General features: G+C 41.9%; 1 protein-coding gene across 4 annotated transcripts in view; it reads left to right on the top strand.

Moving 5' to 3' along the window:
• Nucleotides 1-14,160, top strand: part of vps13b (vacuolar protein sorting 13 homolog B) — a 392,967-nt gene that overhangs the window by 347,513 nt on the left and 31,294 nt on the right. For all 4 annotated transcript variants that reach the window (XM_042490601.2, XM_042490600.2, XM_042490605.2 and 1 more), the window contains exons 53-64: nucleotides 1,142-1,330; nucleotides 1,680-1,826; nucleotides 3,951-4,237; nucleotides 4,905-5,032; nucleotides 5,169-5,365; nucleotides 6,616-6,734; nucleotides 7,324-7,774; nucleotides 7,982-8,146; nucleotides 9,451-9,679; nucleotides 12,356-12,532; nucleotides 12,784-12,954; nucleotides 13,876-14,052. In XM_042490601.2, coding sequence (XP_042346535.2) covers nucleotides 1,142-1,330; nucleotides 1,680-1,826; nucleotides 3,951-4,237; nucleotides 4,905-5,032; nucleotides 5,169-5,365; nucleotides 6,616-6,734; nucleotides 7,324-7,774; nucleotides 7,982-8,146; nucleotides 9,451-9,679; nucleotides 12,356-12,532; nucleotides 12,784-12,954; nucleotides 13,876-14,052 — 2,437 coding nt within the window. The remainder of the gene's footprint in view (nucleotides 1-1,141; nucleotides 1,331-1,679; nucleotides 1,827-3,950; nucleotides 4,238-4,904; nucleotides 5,033-5,168; nucleotides 5,366-6,615; nucleotides 6,735-7,323; nucleotides 7,775-7,981; nucleotides 8,147-9,450; nucleotides 9,680-12,355; nucleotides 12,533-12,783; nucleotides 12,955-13,875; nucleotides 14,053-14,160) is intronic.

Raw genomic sequence — 14,160 nt, 5'->3', positions numbered from 1 at the left:
TGACAAGGAAACTGAACTTCATGTGTAAAAGTCTGTTCCTAATTTTCTTTTAAGACTGAGATTTTTTTATTTAATACTTTCTTACCATTCACTATGCTACATCAAATAAGTCATATTGCATGAATGTTTCCCATCAGGTCAAAAGTTTAGTATTGGCAAAAGCACTTTGATTCTGATTCTGTAAACTTTCCCACTTTTAGTCTCCGTATGATCTACAGTGATCTTCCTTTTACACTGAAGATATTTTTTGTCCTTAGATCAAGACCTGGAAGTCAATCTTTTGGTGTCACGACAGTTTTCATTATTAAACCAGCTCTTCTGTCATCTTGACTAATAAGCTCAAAACCGTTCACCAAAGCTGCATTACAACAATATTCCCTGCCTAAGTCTTTATCTGCAGCCAAGCTCTGTCACCGTATACTGTCGGCATGTCTTCTCACTGGCTTCTGAGATCAGAAGAAGAGGTCTGCAGATGTTTTTTTCCCCTGTGGAACATAACACACACATCCACAGATTTCTCTGCCGCTAACCCAGCTCTAAGCGGGAAGGCAGTGAATCAAAGAACAACTGCTGATATAGTTCAGCACAAAGAAACAAAATAAAAAGTTGTCAATGTGTAATAGCCTATGAAATAGAAACAAATAAAGCACTGTTTCCATAGAATGTTGCTGTTTATCATGGCAGGACAAGGGGAGAGAAGATTTGGTCCCCTCTGAGACTCTGTTTGAGTTGATCGGTTTATAAGGAGACGGTTGGTGTTTGTTGGGCATGTTTCATGATGATGTGTGCTGCAGAGCCAGATGAACAATCAGCGTGTCACTCAAGCATCTGTAGGGCACTCAAACTATGCTCTCTTAAAAAAGCCAACAGTAATATGACTCCTCAGTTCCAGGACTATTTGAAAAGCTATGCATGGACACTGTCAGGAACATTGTGCTCAGTTTTTGGTTATGAAGCCACAGTTGACCCTAGCATGTGGCCGTTTCCAAAACGCAATCAAATACATTCAGTTGTGATAGTAAATTTACTTTGACATGACAATGATTTGACCTCTGATTCATTTTTCTTCCTGATTCTCCATCTGATCTCTCATTGTTCCTTCTCTCTCCCCCTCTACGTTCTCTTGTTCCCCGCCATCCAGGAAGCATTTCAGATTGGTATCTACTGGGCCCACACTAACACTGTCCACAAGTCCACAGCACTCAAACTGGTCCATGACCTGACTTCTCCTCGATGGAAAGAGGGGTCAGGCTCTGAGGTGGTTACTCTGGATGAGGAGGGCTATGTAGAGGCCGACATCACCCTGGGAGCCTTCCCCGGCAGACAGAAGGTGAGAGAAACAACGATAGAACCCCAGAATTTTGTAACATACAGACACCACTGATTATTAAAATCACTGAAGCTGACAAGTCACTGAATCATATTGGGCAGGATATAAATGTTTTGCGGCGAGATTAAGTATAATGTAGATTACTAAAAATCTTAGAGCAGACAGTATTCTCGTGACAGCTTTTTCTTGAAACACTTTTAAATGTGTATTTAATTACAGCAACGACTGAATTTGCTCTGCATCTCACCACAGTAGGCTGATATCCAGATTTCACAAGCAATAAAACTGTTTTTGTTTTTATTTTTGTCATTTGTAGCTGACAACTTAGTGTCTGTTATTTCCTCTGTAGCTGTGTCAGTTCTGCGTGTCATCTGTGGTGAGACATGGCATCCAGATCCTACAGATAGAGGACAGAACAATTCTTGTCAACAACACTCCGTACACGATTCAGTACAGGCCTCTGCTGACTGACCACGCACTGGGGAGTGATGATCAGGTAATGTGCAGAAATGCTTGCATGCACAAGTTCTCTCCTGTTACTGTGTGCTGAGAACTGAGGGTTTCTCTGGATTACACTGCTTTCAACCTACCATGCACACAAACATTAAATATGCAAACATCAATAGTAAAGCTCAAAGGAAGGTTTCACAAGAAAGCAGAGGATTTGTGTCAGAAATGTCAGAAATGTCAACTCTGCATTATTTTAATGCCTCCACGTCAGCAGTAGCCATGTCAGGAGGCATCATGTTTTCAGGTTGTCTGTACGTTTGTACAACCTATTCTTGTAAACAAAATATCTTAAGAGCACCCTGAGGGAATTTCCTCAAATTTAGCACAAATGTCCGCGTGGACTTAAGGATGAACTTACTAGATTTTAATGGTCAAAGGTTAAAAGTCATTGTGATCTCACCAACCTCATCCTTTGGAACACACGATATCTCAAGAACACCTTAATTTTCTCAAATTTGGCACAAATGTTCAATTGAACTCAAGGAGGAACTTATTAGGATTAGGTCTTCAGAGGTCAAGGTCACTGTTAAGTTGCATTTGTGTCATTCTTAAATGCAATATCTCAAGAACATCTTTAGGGAATTTCTTCAAATTTGACACAAATGTGCACTTATTTTTAACAATGAACTGATTAGAATTGTGTGGTCGAAGGTAAAGGTCACTGTGACCTTATAAAAAATGTTTTTAGCCATACCTCAAGAATTCAATGACATTTGGTCAGATGCTTTATTGGTGAGACTTAATTTTGGGTGTCCACCTTGAAACTGTGCTGACTGTAGAGATCTTCCGCATTGCTGGGGGAAGATGTGTGTGAAATATCCATGTTTTCACAGACATGGATGTGAACTGTGAGTGCAACTTTACTGGTGCGCAAAACTATGAAATGCACAAATACAGGATGTGCTTTATTTTAAACAATAATACAGGTGCTCGTGCTGGCATGGTGCTAGACCATATGAGAAGTTTGAGGCTATACTAGCTTACTATTGCGCACATCACAACACCTGCCCAGTCTCCCAACCAGCTTAAGTGTTCACCACAGCTCTCTAAAACACTGAAATAATGTAAATTCTGGGCCCACAGCTTCATGTCCTCACTGCTACCTCATTACAATAAGGCCTGTGTGTATGTGTGTTGTCATGTATGTGCATGGCCCTGCATCATGTCCGTCCTGTCCTGCTGCAGTTTCTGAAACTTCACACATACAGTATATTCCCTATGCACATTACTCAAACACATCCACCCCGGCACTACCGCACACACATTGCCGTTTTCCATCAGATCATGTTGCTCCCCCTCCCTCCCTCCACCGCTCTCACCATGTGGCAATGGCACTTCATTGGGACATTAGACAAACACCCAGAATTGGATGCAGGTTTCCCTTCTCGCTTTCATCTGCTGCTTGTCCCCAAAGAGAGCAACAATGTAGTGATGTCATTTAACGAGCCTTCAGATCCTCTTAAAGAAGGATGGCAGAGCTTGCCAGTTGCCACTAATTGACTGAAAAACCTTTTAAAAAAAGAGGGAGAGCTTAAAAAAACGAAATAGCGGGCAATGGGCTTAACAATAACACAGACCACAAACAAGGCAAGGAATGCCTTTCTAGTTGGTCTATTCATCATGCTTAGTGTCTAATCCCTGTAGTCCTCTACTACTCGCTGCTCACTGGCTGCTAAACCGGCACAGCGGGGCTTCTCTGCTACCAATTTAGCACTAAGCTTAGTGGGAGAGAGAAGAGAGTACAATAACAATGTGGTTTTACCATGTATCTTTTGTTGTAATCACTTGCATCTTCTTTGCTCTCTGTCTTTTTTTTCCTTATGTCCCATTTCATAATCTTTTGTGATGCAACTTTTTCCACTTCCCCTCATTTGTTCTTTTTGCGTTTTCTCACCTGAATTCTTTTCTGAATGTTTTTTGCTTTTGTGCTTTTCCTTCATCATCTGTGTATTTTCCATTGTTTTCTATCTCATCTTTGGTTTCCTCTCCACTCCTCTGCTCCTTTTCTGTCTTTTCTCTTTTCTTCTCTTCTCGTATTCTCACTCTTTCACTCATTTACTTTTCCTTTCTTTGACCTCTCCATCATGTTTATATCATGTCCTCTCCTCAGGTCTGTGAAATACCAGAGACAGCAGTATTCAGTCTGCCTCCCTCTGAAGAATCGTCCCCGGCCAAACCCTGTTCGGTGCCATGCTGGGACCTCCTCCAAACCAGTGTCCAGGGGATGGTGGAGTTCCCTCTGCCGCTGAGACACATGCTCTTCAGCTCATTTCCCAGACATGATGCTGGAGTTGGATCTGCAGTATGGAGCCTCCCCGCTCCCATCCGAGCAGACTTCCCCAGGCAGAGTCTGTCTGTTCCCGGGGAACCGCACTCTGGGGGTGGCCTGAGCAGCAGGTGGGTGAAGCGGAGCATTGGTGGTTTTCTGGCTGTGACAGTCCATTTAGAGCAGGGTACCGAACACAGACTGGCACAGAACATCAAGCCGGGAGGTACTGCTGCCGGTCACAGCTTGTTAAACACTGCTGATGAAGCAAAAGGAGAAATGCCCTCAACATTTCCACTGTCATTCTTTCTGATGTGTCTACAGTTGATCCTTCTCAGCCTTTTTCATGTCTCTTTTATTAATTGCAGCCCCACTGTAAAGCTGTTTCATCTTTCAGTTACCAAATACTCACTATGTACAGTAAATAGGCCAATAAGCATATCAAATTTTTTTGTTCAGATACATCCTTGTGTTCTGGTGTTTCAATGGCCAGCTTGGCTCTCATGTATTGTGTGAAAACGTAACATTTGCAGCCAAACACACACACACACACACACACACACACACACACACACTCACACACACACACACGGGGTGACAGTGTGTCATTGCCTGGCTTCAGTTAGGGCTCTGCCCATGGATGCACCTCAGAGACTTGCAAACGGACATAGCAGTGATATGACGTTTGACATGTCAGTGGGTGTGTGAGCTCTTATCTGTGTGTGGTTAGAAGGGGCTGGGGTATGAGCTGTCTGCGGACAGTTTATTTATGAACTTGTTTTTATTTGGTTTTTGCAGAGGGATTGTACTGACGTATCAGGAGCACCTCGGGGTGACATACATCATCCTGAATGAGGACTCCTGTCCTCGGATGCTGATCCACAACAAGTGTCCTATCCCACTGCTGCTTAAGGAAACTGTTAAAGGTCTGACTGGACTTCTCTCCTCTCTTCTCCGTACCTCTTATTCTATCACCAACCTTCCCTTCTCCTCTCATACTGCTACTACTAGCATACTATTTTAATACTAATTTTTGTACTATTTCCTCTTATCTTTAAATAGAAACTCCAAGGACTGCGGTCTACTGCCGTCCTCTGCCTGCTAATTGTTCCCTGCACCATGAGCTCTACCACCATTTCTCCAGTTTCCCTGAGTGCAGGCAGAAAGAGATGCTGCCCACACTGCTATTAAAAACCACCTCAGACCACGGCTCCACCGACTGGACCGACCCCATCGATATCAACTCCCCTGGCACTCAGGTAAAAGCATCCATGTCGGTCAGATGAAAAGATTTTGTCTCAGGTGTGAGGCGATGTTACATTTTTCAACACTAAAATATTTCCTTTTTGATTTTAATGAGTTTGTGTAGAAATATATTTTTTCCCGACATATCTCCTCAGAATTGAAGAATCTCTTCTGCAGTTGCACAATTTAGAAAAAAAAATAGAAAAAGGGTAAATTAAAATTACCTTAAAATAAGCCTAAGAAAAAAAAGTAGAACACAAAAACAAGCACAAGACCCCAAAAAGTGCTGGAGCAAAAGTATTTATTGTATTTTTCATGTAACATGATTTTTGTTTTTAAAGTTATAATTTTAAATATAGTTTTTGGGACATTTTTCCCTATTCTTTTAATAATTTTCCTATAATCTTTCCCTCTTTTTAAAAACTATTTTCAGGTAATTTCCTCATCACATTCTCATCTAAAGAGTTAATGGCTACTGATGCACATTCAAGAACTCACAGCTCCCACTGATGCTGCAGATGAAAGATAGGTGTACCGAGAGTTTGTCATGCTTTAGCAAAGAAGAATAGCTCCATCGCAGGCTTATATTTGATGTTTATAACTAATCTACTTATTGCAGATATATATCTGTGTATACCAGATTCATGAGGATGTGATCTCACTTTTACTCATCAAGCCACAAAATGTTTAAAATGTGAGTTTGGTTCACATTTTGTACACATATCCCCTTTTTTTGCTTGTTCACACAGCTATAGGTCAACAGTTAATGTTTTGGTGAATTGTGTGTATGTGTGCCCTCTGGGGTTAAGTAGCTAGCCAGTATTTTTGGTCAGGTCAGTGTAGTAGTGTGCGGTTGACTAGAAGTGAAGGGGCAGTGTGTGGTAATGTTTGGTGTTGTGTCTAGCTGGCTGCAGGTTGGGGTTGAGGTTGAGGCTGTGTATCTCTGGTTACTGTGAGGTCTGAGTCTGACCTCTGTGGTAAGGGTGAGAGGTCAAAGGTTAGACTTGTTATGACTGCTCAGAAGCGTTCAGCAGGGATCTACTTCCTTTTGTCACATGAGGGGCTGATCATTCTGAACCTGGAGCAGTGGAGGTTAAAGTCAGACACATGCATCCTCTGAAAGAACAGTGTGAAAAAGACTGAGCTGAGCTACAAATCTGTGATTGGGTTAAGTTACCTTCTCAAAGTTTATTTTTGAATGCCACTATTGATGGAGAGTATTCAAGTGTATCTCACCACAGATCTGTATTCTGTTGTTGCTCAGGTGGTGTTCCTGCCAGGCTTTGGCTGCCTTTACATAGACGTGATGTATGAGAAAGGCACCCTGGTTCTATGTCTGGCACCAGAGGGCAGCGTGGACGCTGTGATCAACCAGCACAGCAGGTATGTGTGCACAGGCAGAGCTTTTATTGTTGTTGTTTTATGCTCCCTAATATTTGAAACATAAAAACTCATCAGAGCATTTTGTTCTTCCTAACCTCAAGGTATCCACCCGTGTGCCTCCTATTGTGTTCACCTCAGATAGCTTTATTATCATTGTTAACAGCAATGTTTTCATGCAGCAGCTGTTACTCCAAACATGAAGAAACAGACATCATTTGCACCACAGGAGGGCAATAAAACCCTCTTGTGTTGTCATGAGTGAAATTAGTACAGTAGAGCATGGTATTACAGCTTTATTCCATGACATCAACACATAACTGCTTTTTCATTTTGGCAAAACAGGAAATTAATATAATTACATATTAGTGAAATGTATACAAATAACGTCAGACAGTGATCTTTGTTCTGGCGGAAGAAAATTTGAGAAACACCATCAACACAAGAGTTTGGTCTCGACAAATCATCTGATTCATAACACACCTACTTAAAACTTAAGTTATTATGTCTGTGAATGCAGATATTTGCATAGATTCCTTTATTTATTTCACTCTATAAAACCTCCTCTTTAATAACGCCTGTTTTGTTTCAGGTCTTCTAAGCTGTCCTGTAGAGTCCTCCTCAGTGAAGCCAGTGTGGTGTTGAGTGATGACATCACCAGTCCCTCCGGATCTGTGGAGCTGCTCAGACTCACGCTGACCAAGCTGCTCCTCAGCCTGGCTCCAGCACCCACCTCCTTGCCCCTGGAGCTGGCAGTTGAACCTGGCACGGACGTGACACCCATCTCCGCTCTGATGCCTGACGCCTCTCTGATCGAGGTCTACTGCTCCAGCCTGCAAGTAGACAACCAGCTGTATAACCGAGCAAGTTTCCACTTCCCCGTGCTGCTGTGTCAGGATCAGAGAGGGGGAGCTGAGCCCGGGGGTCCGTGGAGCAGCGATGCCAACCCCACTGAGTCTCCTGAAGCCCTGGAGGAGTTCAAACGCTCTTGTTTCCTGCAGCTTAGGATGGCGCTAGCTGGGGACAGATGCACTGTGGAGGAGGTTGGATTAAATCTTCCGTCTTCCATTTTCATGGTCACAGTAGAGGGTGCATTTATTAATAAAAAATAAATAAATAAAAGGCTGAATTCCTTAGACACTGTCCTCCTATGCAGAGACACGGACAGTGATGTGTCGAGTCAGTTTATATCCTTTCTATCAATCAGAAATCAACAGTTTTCATAACAGCTTTTTGTGTTTTCTCCTCAGATCACCTTCCAGCTCCAACCTGCGAGAGTCTACCTTGAAGACACCTTTGTTTACTACATTAAGACTCTGTTCCACACCTACATCCCTGATAGCGCCATGTCCTCAGCCACAGCAGAGACACAGAGAAGGTGCGAGTCTGGATCAGTCCCAATCCTCCCTGAACAGGTGCGCTATTCATGACCTAATGTTTTATTCAGGCTCTGATTAGGCTGCATGTTTTCTGGTTTAGTCACAGCATTTTCATTACATTATTACTACAGTTATGCATTCAGCTTAGGGCAGAAACACAGGAAGCAGCATTCAGTTCATCATTATGGTTGTCGTCAGTATGCCTATGAAGGAGGTCTGCTCATTTTGCAGCAGTATTTAATTAATAAACAAAACTGAGATTTTTTTTGTTGTAGAAAACCTTAAACTGCTGCTAAGACTTAGTATGTAGATCCTTCACATCTAGAGCTCCCTAAATGTTTGACGCTCTTGCATGTTGTCAGGACAGGAATTTGGGCAGGATGGGTGCGACATTTTACGATGGGCTTTGCATGCTAGCCATTGCAGGGCATTTAAAAAGCAGCTGATAACAGTAAGATGCGAATTCTAAGAGGAAAACAATGATACTCGGGCAAGACCACCTAGCCACAAACACACGGACCTCAGTGAGCACATGCACAGTAAGATTTTCATTAGTGCATGCACTCGAGAGATCCCAGCATTTAGCTGGGTTAACTGGTTTTGAAATGAAGAATAATGATGTATTATAGGAAGTTTATTATATGTTGTATTACATATTATATATATATATATTGTAGTATACGAAGTTTATTTATTCCATAGGAAATTATAATATAACACACACACCAAAAAAAAGAATTTGGAACTAATATTAGCTTGGCATTTTACTATTTTATTCACAAATGTTGTTTTCTTAAGATCTCACCCATATTAATTATTTTTCTAAATGCGATAAATCCTTTTAAAAGGTCACTGAAATATTGCAAATTCCTAGCCCCCATGATGCCTTGCATGATATGCATGACTTCCGTTGCTGATCTGTAAATCGCATGGATGTAATCTATACATAGATTATTCTAGCACACTAGATGTGTCATAGTGAAATCGGAAAATCTGCGTTTCCAGGCGGACCGACGCGGACACGAGCGGTATGCTAATCCTCTTTCCCAGAGCCATTGTAAAATAAACGTGGGAAACAGTCTCTTACACCTCAGACGGTATAACGGGATTATACCTCTACTGTCTCAAATCATCGGCTGTTCACCTTTCACTGAGCACGTTTGCAGTGAGGCTTCCCTTGCTATTCCCTTGCTATAACGCAATAAATTAAATATCTATTTGCTCTAATTCGTGAAGACCACTACTTTTTCACAAGTTGTAATCATTAGTATTACCTGCAGCCACCACTGTCTTATATAAATGCTAAAACTAGCTTAACTAGCCAACTTTATGTCTTCCAGGTGCTTCAGTCGGTGCAGGCGTTGGTCCACCCTGTGCGGCTGCAGAGGCTGACCATCCAGCCAGTCAACCTGTTGGTCAGCATCCATGCCTCCCTGAAGTTGTACATTGCTTCAGACCACACTCCTCTATCCTTCTCCCTGTTTGAAAGAGGGCCACTATGCACAACAGCCAGACAGCTAGTCCACGCTCTGGCCATGCACTACGCAGCCGGAGCTCTCTTCAGAGCTGGTAGGTACTGGATGAAGGGAGTCGAACAACTCTTACAGGCCTCATACTTACCTGCTGCTACATCAATCACACTGTAAAGCAAATGGTTCTTGAAGCCAGTGTGTGTTTCATATATGGACCCTAGACTGATTGCTTTTCACACTACAGGCACTGTTTTACAATCTTTTTCAGATAGGCTCACAATCAAATCCTATGCACTCAGTTTAGGCATACAGAAAAATAACAGGATGTGTGCTCATATGAGAAATCCTACAATTTATTCTCAGTAAGTCTAGTTGAGCTTTGAAATGATTACACCCAGGGGCTCCTATTGCTTTGTGTCAGAAAGTGCAGTAAAACTGTAGAGCTCCAGGAAGCAAAATCTGACTCACTGGAGGCTCGAAAAAGATTTAGATTCTCTCATTGTCATAATTTACTGTTTTACCCTGAGGTTTGACTGATGACTCATGGTGTGCAGGCACTGCAATATGAATAATCTGTGGACGGCAGAGTCTGACTTATCAGGCACTATAAAGGCTCCGTACCTTTCTCCTGTGTTGTCCTCCTGTCTAGTCAAAGCCTCCACACATGTTCTGGTTTAAGCCAGTCATTTCCACATCAGAAATCACCGTTCTGGACGAACACTTCCTTCCCGCTGTCTCTCGTTAGAGCACTTACTTTTGCTCGTATTTCAACACGTCACCTCACCACGCTCTCCTCTTCCTGAGTCGTCATGCAGTGAGGGGCTCTGGGAAGCATTGCATTCTGGGACTGATTAGTACTAGGATGTATTAGGAGCACACATGAACCCACAGGCGTAAATCCACGCACATACACATGCAAAGAATTATGAGCATATGGATATTAAAAGGCATATGCTATCTGTGCATACACCAGAATATGTACGTGTGTTTAAAAGCATGACTCAGCCCTGTAAACATCAGCTCCTGTCAGGACTTTATGCTTTACCAAAACCACAACTGGGAGACCATGTGAAGCAGAAACGACCACGAGGCCCCACTGGAGTTGGTTTCCTACCATTAGAGTCCATCACTCAAGTGCAAATTGACGGAGAATAAGAGCAGAACGGGGTCGGCGTCTTGAGAAATGGCTATTTGATTTTAGAGATGCAATTGTCAGTGCATAAATATCAATGAGCCATGCCATCTGAAGGGGACTGTATGGTTGAATGAGAGAGATGAGGTGAGATAGTACGAGGCTGTAAATCTTACTGTGGCACATGTATAAGTCATGCAGGAGTGTGTGTGTGTGCGCGTGCACAAGTGAATATGTGTATAAGTGAAAGCTTTTGTAAATCTTTGTTTTGTTAAGAAAAGAACAACGCTGAACATATAATCAGAATGTAAAAACATTTTGTAAGTTATTCTTTAAAATGTTTAGAGAGAGAGAGCCTCTCACACTAAAATGCTTTTGGCAAGCGGAGGATCATAAACGTTTACTCAAAGAGCTTATATGTGGAATGTTCCTCCCCAGAGCAGGTGTTCCAGCTGTATTTTTGAATACAAAACCCAAATTGCTGTCGGATTTTACAGCATGGAAGTTTTGTAAATTGTGTATTATAAGAACCATTGTGGCAACCTCCAAAAATGATTCAAATAATGTTTATTTATTTAAATATTCGCTTCGAGTCCAAGAGTTTCTTATTAAGCTAAACAGAAGGAGAAAACAAAGAAGACTGGAGAGCAACTATATACTAATTGCATATTTAATTATAATAATATAACAAGTACCATTTGATAGGGATGAGGGAGTACACTTTTATCGTTATATGTATCTGTATTAGTACTCAGGTTGGGTGGAGTCTTGAAATGAACTTGAAATGGGTGGGGTCGAACCAGAAGTTATTTAAAACCTGGACTGTGTTCAGCCCCAACAAAACGTAACAAAATGTTTATTTAAACAAAAAGTATTGACTCGATCACCCTACCATGTTGCACAGGCGCACTGCTTTGAATATGGCAGGGTTTAATTCAGTTCAGTTCAGTTTCTACATATTATTGGCATGGGGAAAATATTTTTACATTTACAAATTTAAACAAATATGCAAGTATAATCTACTTGACATGTAGATATATACACACCAGTGCTGATGGGGTACACCTCTAATACACCCAACAAATGTGAGCCTGTTGCACAGCGTCTGAAAGAAGCATGTCGGAACATTTGATTTGATGACTGCACACATACAGACCCCCTCCCATTGGGTCTGGGGGTGACTGAGGAAAGGCAAGTCCCTGCCATTCAATTCAACTTTAAAGTCTGTTGTGTCAATTTTTCTGTTTCCCCCTTTCTTTTCTCTTACATAGTATTGTCTTTGTAATGTCCATCACTTGTTTTGTGCCTGCATCACCTAGTTTAAAAAAAATGGTGCACACATTTTGAAATTGATCATGTCCTTAATATTGATATCCATTCATCAGAAGTTGCTATTTTTATTATTAACTATTTAGAGAACTATCTCAGAATTAATCTCTAGTTCGATTTTGATTATAAGAGTTAAAGATTGAACAAAGCTACCAAAATGAGGATTTACTTCATCAGGAGTATGATATTGACACATGTTGCGGATGATACTCATACAGATACTCATACAACGGATACTCGTTCCATCCAAGTAAGATGCTCAACCTCATTATCTGACAAACATCCTGAGCTGTGGTTGTCTCTCTGTCTCAGGTTGGGTGGTGGGATCTTTGGAGATCCTGGGCAGTCCTGCCAGCCTGGTGCGGAGCATCGGGAACGGCGTGTCTGACTTCTTCCGACTGCCATATGAGGGTCTGACACGTGGGCCTGGAGCCTTCGTCAGCGGGGTGTCCAGAGGGACCACATCCTTCGTCAAACATATTTCTAAAGGTAACACAGATGTTCATAATCTTTTTGTTCATTTTACAAGAGAAAAAAAAGAATCTGTGTGCAAACGTGTGTCTTTGGACTAAAAACTAATACTTTCTCCCAGAATGATACAACACACACATTATTTGTTCCTATTTAGATTGTTATCACGCAGTGATGACTAGAGCTGCATTTGTTATAAATGGTTTTAGGCAGAAACATTTATTGCTAGTTCCGAACATTGAAGTTGAACTTGTCACATTTGTGTTCAGGCACGCTGACGTCCATCACCAACTTAGCGACCAGCCTGGCCAGGAACATGGACCGTCTGTCTCTGGATGAAGAGCACTACACCAGGCAGGAGGAGTGGAGACGCCAGCTGCCGGAGAGCCTCGGGGACGGACTGAGGCAGGGGCTGTCACGACTGGGCATTAGTTTGTTAGGTATATGGGAATGCACACACACACAAATACAAACTCAAATGCATCTCGTGTAATGATTTTTTTTTTTTTTTTTTCATTTGAGGGTTTTGCAACAATCCAAATCGGGAATAAAACAGCATGTTTCAGTAATATTTTTGTCATGTTTGTCATCACCCCTCTAAGTATCAGTTGAATTGTCCAAATCTGTTCCTGGTCCTGCAACTCACGTTTCTTTTCACCATTAGTCATCTTCTCAATAACACAAAATAAGTGCTTTTAGATGAGAAATGACGCAAACAACCAAAAAAGTTGAAATCAATACAATTTTTATTTCCAGTAACAAGAAAGAAAGTTTTCCAGATATTTGGAAAACATGAAGAGTTATATATTATTATTTCATCAGGTCACTCGATATGTATGGAAACATGTTCTGCCCACACACATTTCATCTGCTGTCCTTTGGCATTAGGCACACACACACACTGGTGTGCACAATTACAGAGAGCTTTGAGACGGAGCAGTGGAGACAGCGCAGCAGGGACTCAGTAAACACCCAGAGGGCAGTAAAACTTAACACACACACACACACACACATACACACACATACACAGCATATTGTCATTGAAACCAAACAGCTGCTAGCATCTCGCTGAGTTACAGTAGATTATAATTCCTGAGATGCACTGTCGATCACATCTGTGTCATACATAAAATAAAAGGTCGGATGTTTTCTTTAGGGCAAAAGCATGTCTGAATTCCTGTGTGAGTCCAATTTGTGACACTTTGGAATCTGTATGTCTAACTGTTTCGCATAGGGCCTGCCCTTCTTTTTGTCCACAAAAGATGTCATGAATTTCCTGTGCATTGTGCATTGTGGCTCTCATTTAGTATTTATTGAACAGAGCATAATGATAAAGAACAAATATTTCCTTGTTCTCTCAGGAGCGATAGCGGGCATCGTGGACCAGCCCATGCAGAACTTCCAGAGGAACTGGGAGCTGCAGAGCTCAGCTGGTAGCAAGGCCAAAGGGGTCATCTCTGGCGTGGGGAAAGGCATTGTGGGGGTCTTCACCAAGCCCATTGGAGGAGCAGCTGAGCTGGTGTCCCAGACTGGATACGGTGAGTTCAGGATAGTCAAAGATAACAGCATGTTCAATTAATCTACTTTTTTTTCTTGCTAAGTCTATTTCAGAAGCTGTTTTTCCAATAACAATTTCAATGAAAGAA

Source organism: Plectropomus leopardus, chromosome 11 (assembly GCF_026936395.1).
Source record: "Plectropomus leopardus strain MGB_pleo_1.0 chromosome 11, ASM2693639v1, whole genome shotgun sequence".
Taxonomy (NCBI): Eukaryota; Metazoa; Chordata; class Actinopteri; order Perciformes; family Serranidae; genus Plectropomus; species Plectropomus leopardus.
The sequence above is the reverse complement of the archived record's forward strand: the minus strand, read 5'-3'. Positions and strand labels throughout refer to the sequence as shown.